Below are 13,521 nucleotides of genomic sequence, written 5' to 3'. Positions count from 1 at the left end.
TATATATATATATATATATATATATATATATATATAAATAAGAGAAGCGGCTATAACTGAGTTTTATATTTTCTTTGCTGAGAGCGTTTTCATTCAGAGACAGAAGAAAAAAACACAGAATGAGCAGAAGAAAGGGTTCTGCGTTTTCATCTGCTTCGACTGCTGAACAAGTTACTGAAGGAATCCATGGCACTTCCCTCACTGCGATTGTTACAGGTGTTCACTTCTTTTTTCTTCAAGAAAATTAAAATTATTGTTTCTTCTTTTTAACAAGAATAAATTAAGCTTAAGGTCAATAACTAACTATACGGCAAATTTTGGAATCTGTTTCTCTTTTTGTTTGTACATTTATGATGTTGTTGACAATGAGAACAAACAGGTGCAACCAGTGGTATTGGCGTTGAGACTGCTCGTGTTCTTGCTATGCGTGGTGTTCATGTAATAATGGGAGTCAGAAATTTGGTTACTGCAAAAGATGTTAAAGAAGGAATGCTTAAAGAGATTCCTACTGCTAAACTTGATTACATGGAATTAGACCTTAGTTCAATGGCATCTGTTAGAAAGTTTGCATCAAACTTCATTTCATCTGCTCTTCCATTGAACATTCTTATGTAAGTATAAACAACTTCTGATCACATTTTTTATATAAATTCAAGATTGAGACTTATTTGAATTGTTGATTAATTTTTTATTTAAAATTAAAAACCTAGCTATAAGTATGAGTTAAGGATATCTATTTTAAGCTAGTTGTAATTTATTATATATTTTACTCAACCAATTAATGTATATGAGAATAAAATATAATTAAATGGATAATATATATAATTAGTTATTTTGTTTCTCTTATTCAATATTTTCTTTTTTATTTGTGGACGTATATTTTGCTTCAATAAATTCTTTTATTATTATTTTTTGTGATATAGAAGTGATTTATCTACATTTATTTTAATAATATGTTGTTTTTCATATGAATGAAAGTTCTAATTATATTTATCTAAAATTGAAAAATTCATTTACAAATAGTAAAGAAATATTTGTGACCATGTAAAGAAGAATAATGAATCTTGAATAGATAGACTCGGATCTAATAAAACAGGCAATCACACTCTCTGCATAACATATTTATTCTAATAATTTAAGAAAACAATTAATGGAGTACTAATGTTGCGCCTTATTTTTTGCAATTTAAGAAACAATGCAGGAATATATGGAACCCCTTTCACGCTGTCTGAGGACAATATTGAACTGCAATTTGCTACTAATCATATAGGTAAGTAGAACCTATCAAATGTTTCACAACATGATACAATGTAGTCCTTCTAAAACCTCATAATATATAGTTTGGGATAGTTTAAAATATCATGACTCTTTCAAATACGTTTAAAGAATTTAGAAAAATAAACTTAAGAATGATATATTTTTTAAAATTTATTTTTTCTTGAAAACATAAAACAAATAGTATTAAAAAAAGTTTAGATTTTTTTAAAGTCTAACGGTTACTATTGAAAATAATATTTTGAAATATTTTTTTTTTTATAATTCTAATACGAGGATTTTATGTTATTGGACTTGAATCGAACTCTTCTAACTGACACAATACCCCACATGCAGGCCATTTTCTTTTAACAAATCTGTTGTTAGATACTATGAAGAAAACAACACATGAAAGTATGCGAGAAGGAAGAATTATTAATGTCACCTCCTGTGCTTATCGATTATCCTATCGTGGAGGAATCCGTTTCGATAAAATTAATGATGAATCAAGGTAAGAAGTTGTAAAAATACAAATTAGGTTTAAACCGTTTTTTGGTCCTTAAGTTAAGTTCTGATGTTCAGTTTAGTCACCGCTTTTAAAAATGTCAACCTTTAGTCTCTATAATATGAAAAATGTATCAAATCAGTCCTATTGGTTAACAAATCACAAGTTTTTCATTAAGTGTTTTGTTGTTCATAACACTTTGCGGTAATAAATCACAAAATATTGGATACCTAGGTATGAAAACTTGTGATTTATTGTTCATTAAGTGCTGTCATGAGGACTGATTTGATACATTTTTCATATCATAGGAACTAAAGGTAGACATTTTTTAAAACGAAGACTATACTGAACATCAGAACTTAACTTAGGGACATAAAAGAGTTTAAACCTATAAATTAAGATAAATTATTCTGGAATTTTCTTTTTCTTTTCTTTATAAAAAATGAATTTATCTATTAAAAATCAACCAGTCACATAAGAAATTGACACAGTTCTTAACCTAAATGTGTACATAATTAACTTAGATAAAATTTGAGACAGTACAGTTTTTTAATTTGCATTTAAAGTTAAGCATATAAATGTGATTTTGTGTTGTGTTACGCATGCAGGATAAGGGTTTTATGTTGTTCATTATTTTTGGTTCTTTGTGTACAGTTATAGCAAGTTTTGTGCATATGCTCAGTCAAAGCTTGCTAACATTTTACATGCCAATGAACTTGCAAGACGTCTTAAGGTATGTTAATATCTATAGTATTCCATCATAATTCCTGAGGCAGATGTTATTACGGTTTATGTTAACTTGTTCAATGCGTCTTATATATGTAATTTACTTCTTTGATATGGTGAGCAGGAAGATGGAGTAGATATTACTGCTAATTCTGTTCATCCAGGAGCCATTATCACCAATATTCATCGTTACTACTTCCACTCTGGTAACTACAATTAAGCTTAGTTGTTGGTTTTAGCTTTCTCTTTTTCTTTTTCCAGCAATTGTTTCTGCTGTTATTTTATGACAGTAACCTAGTGTATTATGCAGAAGATGAAAGAATAATCGAGAGGGAGAGAAACGAGTTGTGCTATTTTTCATTAACCAAAAAATGAATGTACAATACAGGGTATATATCTAAGACATAGGAAGCGTCTAACTGATCAGAAAACAGTTAAAGCCCTTAGAAGTTTTGTTTTACATTCTCAACACACCCCTCTAAAACTAAACTCTTTATAATTTAACTCCAAAACAATTTAACAGCTTCTCAAATCTTCTTTGTCTTAAAGCTTTGGTGAAGATTTTTGTGGGACACTATACTAGTTCCAACCTTCCTTTGCCAACTTGATCTCTCAGGTAGTGGAACTTGGTTTCTATGTGTTTGTTCCTGCCATGAGAAACAGGATTTCTGGATAGACTAATGGCCAATCTATTGTCTATCAATAGATGTATTGGTTTACATCATTCAATCTTCATTTCATCTAGGATTGTCTCCAACCAAGCACATTGGCACGTAGTCTCAACTAAAGCTATATATTCGGCTTCACAGGATGAGAGTGCTACAACATTCTGCTTCCTTGAACACCAGGTAATTGATGCTCCCATATACTTGAACAAGTAGCCATATGTGCTCTTTCTATCCATTTGATCTCCACACCAATCTGAATCATTCTAAACTCTTAAAACTCCATTTGCACTGTTGTTCCTTTTAGACAGCGCAATATATGTTTGGCAGTAGAAAGGTGGGATTGTTTGGGATCGCTCATGAATCTACTCACTAGCCCAACACCATAACTTATATCCGGTCTACTATTACATACATACCTAAGTGATCCTACAATCTTTTTAAACAAGGTAGCATCAACCTTTCTATCATCTGCCTGGATAGGCAGCTTTGTGTTTGCCATAACTGGTATATTAGCGCTGTTGCAACCTTCCATGCCAAATCTCCTCAAGACTTCACTAATATATCTTTTTTGATGCACAAACATACCATCAAAAGTTTGGAAAAATTCTAGTCTAAGAAAATAACTCAGATTACCAAGATCAGTCGTTTCAAATTCTCCTTTCATTCTGGTCTTAAACTCCTTAATTGCTTTTGTTGAACTCCCTGTTATAAGCAAATCATCAACGTACAAACAAATCAATAGAACACCATGTTGTTCAATTTGTTTCACATAGACTCCTAACTCAATCGTGCACTTTTGGAATCCAAGTTTAATAAGCCAAGAATTAATATGAGTGTTCCAGGCCCGGGGTGCCTGTCTAAGCCCATACAAGGCTTTGTTCAACTTATATACTTTCCACTCCTCACCTTTCTTCTCAAATCCAGGTGGTTGTCTCACGTATACTTCTTCTTCTAAAGGGCCATTCAAAAACGTTGACTTCACATCCATTTGGCATATCTTCCAACCTTTCAGACTTGTAACAATAGCAACGAGTCTCACGGTCTCTAGCCTTGCAACTGGTGCAAAAACATCAGTGAAATCAACTCTAGGCTTCTACAAGAACCCGTTTGCAACCAGTCTAGCTTTCAACTTAGCTATGCTGCCATCCTGTTTATACCTAGTTTTATACACCTAGGGATGGCAAAAAAACCTGTACCCGCGGGTATCTGCGGATAAAATCTGCTACGGGTATTTAGTACCCGCGAGTAAAAGGTACCCACGGGTAGCGGGTATTTTAATACCCGCTTGTTAACGGGTCGGGTTCGGGTATCACATTATCCGTACCCGGGGTACCCGCTACCCGTTAGAGAAATAAAATTACAAATTTATCCTTTAATTATTTTTTATCAGACTTTCTTTTCTGTTGAATCTGCTTTCTAAAATTGGGCCAAGCCTAAATCACTTTTTAGGTTTTTTTTCAAATCAGAATAAAATCCCTTTTTAGGGTTTCTTCTTCTAATTAGAATCAGGCAAAGTTGCCTTGTTCTGCCGCCTTCTACCGCTCCAAAGGAACCTAGATGCAAGGTATCAGGAGAACGTATGGGAAGAGATCTCATCCCCGATGAGGAAGCTTAGATACAATTGAAACGCGAAAAGGTGCAAAGAAAAGAAAAGTGGGAGAACATCAACAAGTACTTCAAGAAAGTGAACGAAAGCAACAAGCGGAGGAAGATTTGAAAACGTACCCTTATTTCCACCTTGACGCGCTGTACAGGGAGAAGAGAAAGGTAATGGCGACGGCAGTGAAGCCGGGAAACATGGTGGCACCGCTAATGGTGCGGTCGGGAGCTGTTGCGGCATCGATAAAAGAAGGTGGTGGTGGTAGGTTATAGAGAGTGCAGAGGTTATTAGAGGAGGTGGTGGTGGCTAGGCTGCTCTCTTTGTTTGAGAATAAGAAACCCCAGTGGTTTCTGATCTAAAAGAGACTAAATGGGCCAGTCCAACAGTTTTTTTTTATTACCTGTTTATTATTTATATTTTTTTTTCTGGAGTTTGGATAACGTGTATCCAACGGGTAGCGGGGCGTGTATCAGGCACAATTTTACTTAGCAGGCCGGGTAGCGGGTAGGCACTATCCGTGCCCGACCCGACCCATTGCCATCCCTATATCGAGGCAGCTCCACCATTTCCGAAGTTTTATTCTTCTAAATTGCTTTCAACTCTTCCATCATCGCTTTTTTCCATTCTTCTATATCAAAAGCTTGCTTCCACGTGAGTGTTTCAGCATCGGCTAAGAAGGAAAAATAACAAGATCACCTGAATCTGTAATCTCATTATCCGTGAACACCTCATGATCCGCAAGTCTTGTTGAGGGGAACCGAGCTCTTTGTTATCTTCTATTGTTAACTTCTTCATTAGCAACTATATGTTCAGTCTCTTCAAGCCTTTTCTCCTCCAGCTAGCTAGATGCAACAACACTAGGATTCAAATCAGTTTCTACTTCCAGCCAATTGAATGTAGCATACTCGTCTATCAATACATCTATGCTAATCACAATCTCATTCTTCTTTGGACTGTATAATCTGTATGCACCTGTTGGAACGTGTTTGTAACACACAGATCCAAATATCCTCAGGTGATCTGCTGATGGCTTGATTCCAGACCACGCCTTTCCTAGAGTGTAGTTTGCCAAGGCTTTTGTTGGACTTCTGTTCAACAAATAGGCTGTTGTGGAGACAGTCTCTCCCCATAAGCTATGTGGAAGATTCTTCCCCTTAATCAAGCATCTGGTCATTTCAACTAGCGTTCTATTCCTCCTTTAGGCCAAGCCATTGTGTTGAGGTGTGTATGGAGCAACAACCTCGTGTACAATTCCCTTCTCATCACAGAATTTGTTCATCTCCCCAGAATTAAATTCTCCACCTCCATCAGTTCTGAAAAACTTCATTTGTAGGGTTGATTGCCTCTCCACCATGGCACAAAATTTAATAAAACATGAGAAAACTTCTTTCTTTTCTTTCAAAAGATAAACCCATATCTTCCTAGTCCATTCATCAACAAAAATTAGGAAATATCTATTACCTCCAAGTGTTGGTAATTCGAAGGGGCCACACACATTTGAGTGGACTACACCGAGTGGCTGTTTAGCTCTTTTAGGTGCAAACTTCTTGAACTTTCTTTTGGCTTGTTTTCCCATAGCTCACCCTTCACAAATCTTCTTTGGAGTGTTTATCAAAGGCACACCTTTTATCAACTCTTTGTTGTTTAAGAAACTCATGCTTTTGAAATTCAAATGCCCAAATCTATAATGTCATACCCAACTTTCTTCTTCAACATTCAACGAAGGCAGACATTGTATTGCTGTTACTTCAGATTTACCTTGAACGTCCTATTCTTGGCTAGCGGAGCCTTGATAACAAGTCGTTGCTTCTTGTCAAACACTTCTATAACATTCTTATGCATTGACATGGCATAGGCTTTCTCCAGGAGCTGTTTAGGCTTAACAAATTGCTTTTCATCGTAGGTACGTATAGCATGTCGTCCATATATGTGACTCCACCATTCTTACACGTGATCAACACTCTGCCAACTCCTTCCACTGTCACAGTGCTATCATCCGCAAACCTAACATTGCTTTTAATTCTTGGATCAAGATTCACTATCCATTCTCTTCTTCTTGTCATGTAGTTAGAACATCCAGTGTCTAAATACCAACATGAATCGTTCTTAACATGTTTGTGTTCACTTGACAACATCACATGTTCAGCTTCTGTAACATTCGCTGCATGACTCATCTCCTTCGAGAGCGACGCATGGTCGATGCAACTACTACACACACTTGCATGACACCCAGTTGCAATACGTGTTCTACCATACAGCCACACCTTTCTCGCACTATCCTTATGCACATCTCTTCTTAACTTGATTTGTAATGCTCATCAACAACACGTGATCTTATTCTGAATCACAAATATTTTGTGCCAGATTTGCTACTTCATCATTCTTGGTCTTCTTTGCGGATTCGTTGTACCAGCACTCTGAGGAGTAGTGTCCAAACTTGCTACAGGTATAACACTGAATGTTTCTTTTGTTGTACCCTTTTCTTCCTCTACCTCTAGAATGTCTACCCCCTCTATTGCTTCCCTCCTTCTGCTCACCTCCATTCTCTTCGTTGTTTTGATTAGAGGGTTTTGTGCTTCTACCGCCATTACGTCCACCACGTGATTTCCACAACTCTTGAAAATTTGATTACTCCTTGCTTGCAACGCCTGATTCGTTCCTTGCGTCAGGATCTTTTCTGCATTCTTTCTCTCAATCAATCTTTGTTCATGCGCCTCAAGGGAATTTTGCAGCTCTTCCATCTTTATTGGCTCAAGATCCTTGCGTTCCTCTATAGCAACAGCAAAATGATCATACTGTGGTGTCAAGTTTCGAAGTATTTTCTCGACAATCGTTTTGTCCTTCACAACCTTATCGCATGCTCTCATAACATTATCCACAACTTAAATTCTTCCAATATGCTTGACCACTGTTTCCTGCTCCCCCATGCATAGGAGTTCATATTGCCTCTGTAAGGACTGTAAATAGACCTTTTTCACCTTGCCAGAGTTTCCGGAACCATCCTGCACAATATCCCAGACTTCTTTGGTCGTAGTAGCTTTCGATACCATTTGAAAGATTGAGGCAGAAATACATTGATGAGTAGCAGCATCCTTGCCTTGTAGTCAAGTCTTCTGTTTTCTTTGTATAGCCTCTTCACCTCTTCTGAGTCGCCTTTCAAAGGTTCTTGAAGACCTTTCTTTACTATCCAATCGACTTTTTGAAATCCAAGAATAGCTTTCATTTTCACACACTAGTCATCATAATCTTTACCATCAAATATCGGTAGGTTGCTGTGAATTAATCCGACCATCACACATCTCTTCTTCTTGAATCGTGTTCTTAGACGTTACAGAATTTAACCAGCTTTCGCAACCTTCAGCTCTGAGTACCATTGTTATTTTATGATAGTAACCTATTGTATTATGCATAATATGAAAGAATAACCGAGAGGGAGAGAAACGAGTCGTGCTATTTCTCATTAACCAAAAAATGAATGTACAAAATAGGGTATATATCCAAGACATAGGAAGCGTCTAACTGATAAAAAATAGTTAAAGTCGTTAGGAGTTTTGGTTTACATTCTCAACATTTGCTGGTTTATTTCCATGACAGTTGCATGCATGTTTTATGCAGGACTTGCAGCTGTACTTAAGAAGTTGATAGGTTTTGCATTTAAAAATGTCGAACGGGTGAGTTAGGAGATTGAAAATAGATTTTTTTTTTTAAATTTTGATCTAATTTTATCTTCAACTTTAGAAATATATAGATTTAATTTTTTTAAATAAATTTTAACTAAAAAAATGTTTGAAATATCAAATAAATTTAAGAAAATTTAATTAAAAAGACTAAATCAAAATAGTTTTAAAGATGGAAGACTAAATTGGTTTAGAAAAACTAATTACAATTTTCACTTAAAATTAATTAAGGGATCAAAAACATCTTTAATCCTTAAATTGATACTATCTATCTACATATAATATGCCTATGTAAAGGTTTTCTAAATTATTATTTAAATTAGTCAATAATCTATTTGAATATATTTTTATATTAATGAAAAAGCATTAATTTTTTCTTTATCTTGTCCGATGTTATTGCAGGGAGCATCAACAACATGTTATGTAGCATTGCACCCTGAAGTTAGGGGAATTAGTGGAGAGTATTTTGCAGATAATAAAATGGCGAAAGTAGGTTCAAAAGGAAGGGATATTGAGTTGGCTAAGAAACTCTGGAATTTTAGCCTGAATTTAATCAACTGAATATTTTCTGCCAATATTAATTAGAGTGCACATTTCAGCACTAAAACTTTTATCATCTTCAATTATTATGTTAAAATCGATATTTAATTCGTAAAGTTGTAAAATCTTAACATTTTACATATTATTTCCAATTTAAATTCTATGAATGATAATGGTTTAGAATAATCGTTAGAATTGCTACACAAAATTATAAAATTGTGTGAATTGTTTATTTTATTTTTTAATTTGTCTACTACTTTACATTTTTGGATGAATGAACTCAAATCAAATAAAATCTAAACTTAATTAAAAGTTAATGCAGTTAAAAATTTACTTTGTGGATGTGTTGTTAGTTAAAAAATTCAATCCAATTAAAAATCAAGAGTGAATTCATGATTTATATCAAAACTGAACTTATTTTTAATATATAATTCTTCACATTTAAAAGTTGGTTTCAAAATATCAATAGGTAGACCGAACTTAAATAAAGAAATGATGTAAAATTATTTGGAGAGATCAAGAGATGCTAAAATAGTCAGTATCACCTTGTAAGTAATACAAGAAATTCTTAAAAAATTATGGGGAGATGTCAGTTTTAATGCTTGAAAAAAATATTACTTTAATATGTGTACTGGACAACCTCTTATAACATTTTATGCTAGATAGGTCCAGACGATCAACAAGGAATACGAAGCTACACCAATGTCACCCACTGATAAAGCCGAGCGGCCAATAATAGGAACAACAGCTCGTGAACAGGTTTTTTATAAAGAAAATGTTTGTTTAACACCCACATTTGACACCGTCTAGTAGTCAAATTTCTATTGGATTATTTATTTTAAATTGAAAAAGCTTTTGTAATAAATTGACGGGGGTAGAAGTGATATAATGAAATATTGAATATGATTTTTGATTTGGCGGTTTCGTTTTCGTCTTTTACTTTTGTTGTGAACAGTTTCGTTTTCTCTCCAACAGGTCCCTTCGTCTTTCGTTTGCCACCATCTCCATTGTTGCGTTCCTTTCGTTTTATCTCAAGCAGGGGAAGGCGATCATTGAGAAGGTAAGCCCGTAGTGTCGGTATGTCGTTTTTAGTTTGGTTGGGCTTCGTCTTTGTTTCGTCATTTGCTGGCATTCTCGCGTTTTGGTGTTTTGGGTTTTTGTGTATCATTTCGCTTCTCATTATAATGTTGTTGTTTAGGGGTTAATTTTATTTTTGTAAACCCTAACCAAGTATTGATATTTGGCCTCTTTGGTGTTTTGATTTTGTGTTCAGTTGGAATGGCTTCCGGAATCCCAAAGGTAAGATAAAGTTTCTTACTTTTATTTAGTTGGATACTTTGTTGTTAATATTAACAATGTTTTCTTTATGTCTTGTAGTGGAGGGTTCGTACTTCTTTGGATTCATCTTATATTTTTGGAATGAATCGTTTGTTGAGAAAAGATCATGTTCAACGAATTGCTATGACACCTTTTAGGTGGTGTGTGTACCTACTTGAGGATGTGGACATAAACTGTGAGTTAATTAAGGTGATGGTATGTAGGTGGGCCGGGCATGACGTTAGCTTTAGGCTGAGTCATCAATTGGTTCCATTTACNGTTTTAGATGTTTTCATGACGACGAGTTTAGGTATAGGTGGTTTAGAAGTACCGTTTGATGAATGTATAGAAGGTTTGGTTGGAGAAATGTTTAACAGAAAAAGCACGTCTTTGAAAGACTTGGTTGACGTGTTTAATGTGATTCTTTTAGACAAAAACACAGACATTGATGTTGTTTGTAGGTTGTATATATTTGTTTGTTTGGTTGTGTTTTTCTTTCCTAGAAAGTCTAAGATAGTTGCTAACATGCCATCAAGAGTGTTAGATGACCTAGATAGCCTCTGTTTATATGATTGGGCTACCGGTGTACATAAACACCTAGTTGATAGTTTGAATAAAGGCATGAAAAAAATAATGGTTAGACGAATCCGCAGTTCACTGAGTCTAAGTGGCAATGTTGCGGTATTGCAGGTAAAATTCGTTGTAGTTGTTGAAGTCAATTATATGAATTTTGTACATTTTGATATATGTGTTAGTGAAGATTTTCATCATATTGTAGGCTTAGGCGGTGGAGAGATTTTCCCTTGATGGAAATCGAATCAATAGGGATTTCCCTCGCATGCTGAGTTGGTTCTGGTATAAGGCACAGTCATATGAAATTATTGACGATATATTTCGGACTGCTGAAGTAAGTACTTGATTTAAGTTTCTTATAAATATTGATGATTTGAATGAAGTCTTTAATATGTTTGCATGTTTGTAGTTTACGTCTGAGTGGTACTTTGGGGAGCGTGTCCGTGACCTGCCCGAAATCAAAGCTGCATTTGAGTTGTTTGATGGAGGGATAGGTGTACCGCAGTTGCCAAAACGATGTAGAGTTGATGAAGCTGTAGATGATAGCTCAGATGATGGCACCTTTGAAGCAAACCTTGAGGAGACATTGAAGAAGAATAATGAAGAAATGATGGCGTTGTCTTCAAGGCTAGTTTTTTTGAAGAATGAGCTATTTAAAATTCGTGAAATTCCAATTGTGAATGAAGAAGGTGTTGGAGGAGTTGATGAAGAACCTTTAGGTGGAGGTGATGAAGAACCTTTAGGTGGAGGTAATGAAGAANCTTTAGGTGGAGGTTATGAAGAACCTTTACATGGAGTTAATGAAGAACCGTTCAATGAAGAAGCCTTCAATGAAGAACCTATGGCTGAAGTTGAACAACAAGTTGTAAACGTTGTTCATATTGTTGAGTATGAAGAATCGGAGCCACTGCAAGCAATGGCAATCGTACCTCTTCGTGCAGTTCGTGGTGATCCAAAGCCTAACGTCAATGCTGACCAACTCTACATCGTCGTGGGCGTAAGGGATAGACCGCATAGGTAAGTTATGATAATTTTGTTTAATGTATTGGTTTGGGAATAGTTATTTATTGAAAAGTACATTTGTTTTTAATCAGGATCGTGTGTGAAATAATTGGGCAGACACTGAGCACAACATCTATTCATACCTTAGCTCCTTACAAATACATTGATAACATGGTTAGTGTTATTTGTCCTTTGTTCATTTATACTGTTTTTATAATTTGGAATCAATGATTGATTTTGAATGTGTAGTTGGTGCTATTTGCAACCACCATATTTATGCACTTTGAGAAAAGGAGGACGGGGGTTGTGAAGAGGATCCTTTTTAGTTCCTTATATGCGGTAACCTATTGGGTTTGAATGTTTTATTTTCAGTTTCTTTTGACTTTGTATGTGTTAGGCATTTATGATTGATGTATTTCATCGTATTCGCAAGACCTTATAATCAGTGATTACAATAGAATGCCAAAAAACCGTCGTGTGTTTACTGATCATAATTACAGGAGTTGTTTGCGTGCGGGGCACTTTAGCCTTGCAGAGATTCCAACAGCTGACTTTATGAGTGAGGTTTTTCTTTTTTTACTTTGTTTGTGGTGGTGTGTGACTTTGTTCATATAGCAGCTGTTCATCTGTTGACTTTGTTCTATTTTTGTTTGTAGTTGTTTCTTCCTTTTTGCCATCATGATCATTGGTGGTGCTATGTTGTAAAAATTAGCACATTGCAAATATATGTTATTGATTCTTTGGGGAAGGGCATAAGAAACTGCAAAAAGATTGACATTGTTGTGGTATGTGTGAGCCCATTTGCATGTTGTTATTCACTTCCATGTAATGATGTATTGCTAATGTCTAATTCTTAATTTGACTCCATAGGCCGAAAACCTTGCCCGATTTTTTTGCATGTTGTAAAACAGACCGAAAGGGAGTATTGGACCTTTGTCTGTTGTACAACCGAATATCCCATCCCAGCCAAATCTGTAAGTTGTTATAAGCCTTCATTTTATAATGATGTTACTTTAATTGATGTAGTGTATCATAAGTGGTTGATGTTATACATTTTATTGTTTTAGACATGACTGTGGAGTTATAATGTTACAAGCTATGGAACTTTGGGATGGAGAGGAAAAATTCAATGGGAAAAGCATGCCACAATACTCAAACGTAAGAAACAATACTACTTTGTGTATTTTAAATGATTTGGTTCATTTGACAAGTAAAATAATTACATTTCAGGAGGCATTGCTTGCAATCAGAAAGCGATATGTAACTGAATGGATCCTGGACGAGGAGAACATAAGATTAATGGATGCGCTAGATGTCTATGAATTGTTGTAGGCTAGTTGTTAAGTGTAGAAATGTAGTTTATTTTAGTTTCACAATACAATGTACTTTATATAAGCAGACAATTTAATTTTCTTGTTATGTACTTTGTATATGCAGACAGTTTACATNTTGTTATTCGAATAGGATTGTTTTAGACATTTGAAGACTCTGTACAAATTTTTATTTGAATAAGAATAATGATTTCAAGAATGGTTATTAGCAATGTATACATGATTGTTGATTTATGTTTGATGTCCAGGTTGTTTGTTATGTGAAATGTATGAATGTTCCATAGGAATTAGGGTGTTTTGCAAATGAAATTGAAGGTTGCATGTCTTG

General features: G+C 35.0%; 2 protein-coding genes across 2 annotated transcripts; both read left to right on the top strand.

Moving 5' to 3' along the window:
• The first annotated feature begins 389 nt into the window (after window positions 1-389).
• On the top strand, window positions 390-8,991 carry LOC111240511 (short-chain dehydrogenase TIC 32, chloroplastic-like). Its single transcript, XM_022780810.1, has 7 exons — window positions 390-611; window positions 1,191-1,270; window positions 1,612-1,765; window positions 2,414-2,492; window positions 2,610-2,691; window positions 8,369-8,424; window positions 8,833-8,991. Exons 1-7 carry the CDS (start codon window positions 424-426, stop codon window positions 8,989-8,991), a joined length of 798 nt encoding a protein of 265 aa, XP_022636531.1. The 5' UTR covers window positions 390-423.
• A 924-nt stretch (window positions 8,992-9,915) lies between these two features.
• LOC106769603 lies at window positions 9,916-13,376 on the top strand. The gene is made up of 12 exons (XM_022780805.1): window positions 9,916-10,030; window positions 10,244-10,269; window positions 10,348-10,977; window positions 11,072-11,194; window positions 11,270-11,877; window positions 11,955-12,036; window positions 12,112-12,201; window positions 12,295-12,417; window positions 12,519-12,647; window positions 12,733-12,836; window positions 12,930-13,020; window positions 13,093-13,376. Exons 2-10 carry the CDS (start codon window positions 10,249-10,251, stop codon window positions 12,766-12,768), a joined length of 1,842 nt encoding a protein of 613 aa, XP_022636526.1. The 5' UTR covers window positions 9,916-10,030; window positions 10,244-10,248; the 3' UTR covers window positions 12,769-12,836; window positions 12,930-13,020; window positions 13,093-13,376.
• Window positions 13,377-13,521: the final 145 nt, after the last annotated feature.

The sequence above is a fragment of the Vigna radiata genome, chromosome 1, assembly GCF_000741045.1.
Source record: "Vigna radiata var. radiata cultivar VC1973A chromosome 1, Vradiata_ver6, whole genome shotgun sequence".
Lineage (NCBI taxonomy): Eukaryota > Viridiplantae > Streptophyta > Magnoliopsida > Fabales > Fabaceae > Vigna > Vigna radiata.
Note: the sequence above shows the minus strand (reverse complement) of the source record. Positions and strands in the feature narration are given on the sequence as shown.

What these genes read in the sequence shown, in the direction of transcription:
- LOC111240511 (XM_022780810.1), top strand. Translation starts at nt 424, where the DNA reads ATGCGTGGTGTTCATGTAATAATGGGAGTCAGAAATTTGGTTACTGCA. An exon ending in AACTTGCAAGACGTCTTAAG is followed by an intron (nt 2,493 to 2,609) that starts GTATGTTAATAT and finishes TATGGTGAGCAG; the next exon opens with GAAGATGGAGTAGATATTAC. An exon ending in CATTTAAAAATGTCGAACGG is followed by an intron (nt 8,425 to 8,832) that starts GTGAGTTAGGAG and finishes ATGTTATTGCAG; the next exon opens with GGAGCATCAACAACATGTTA.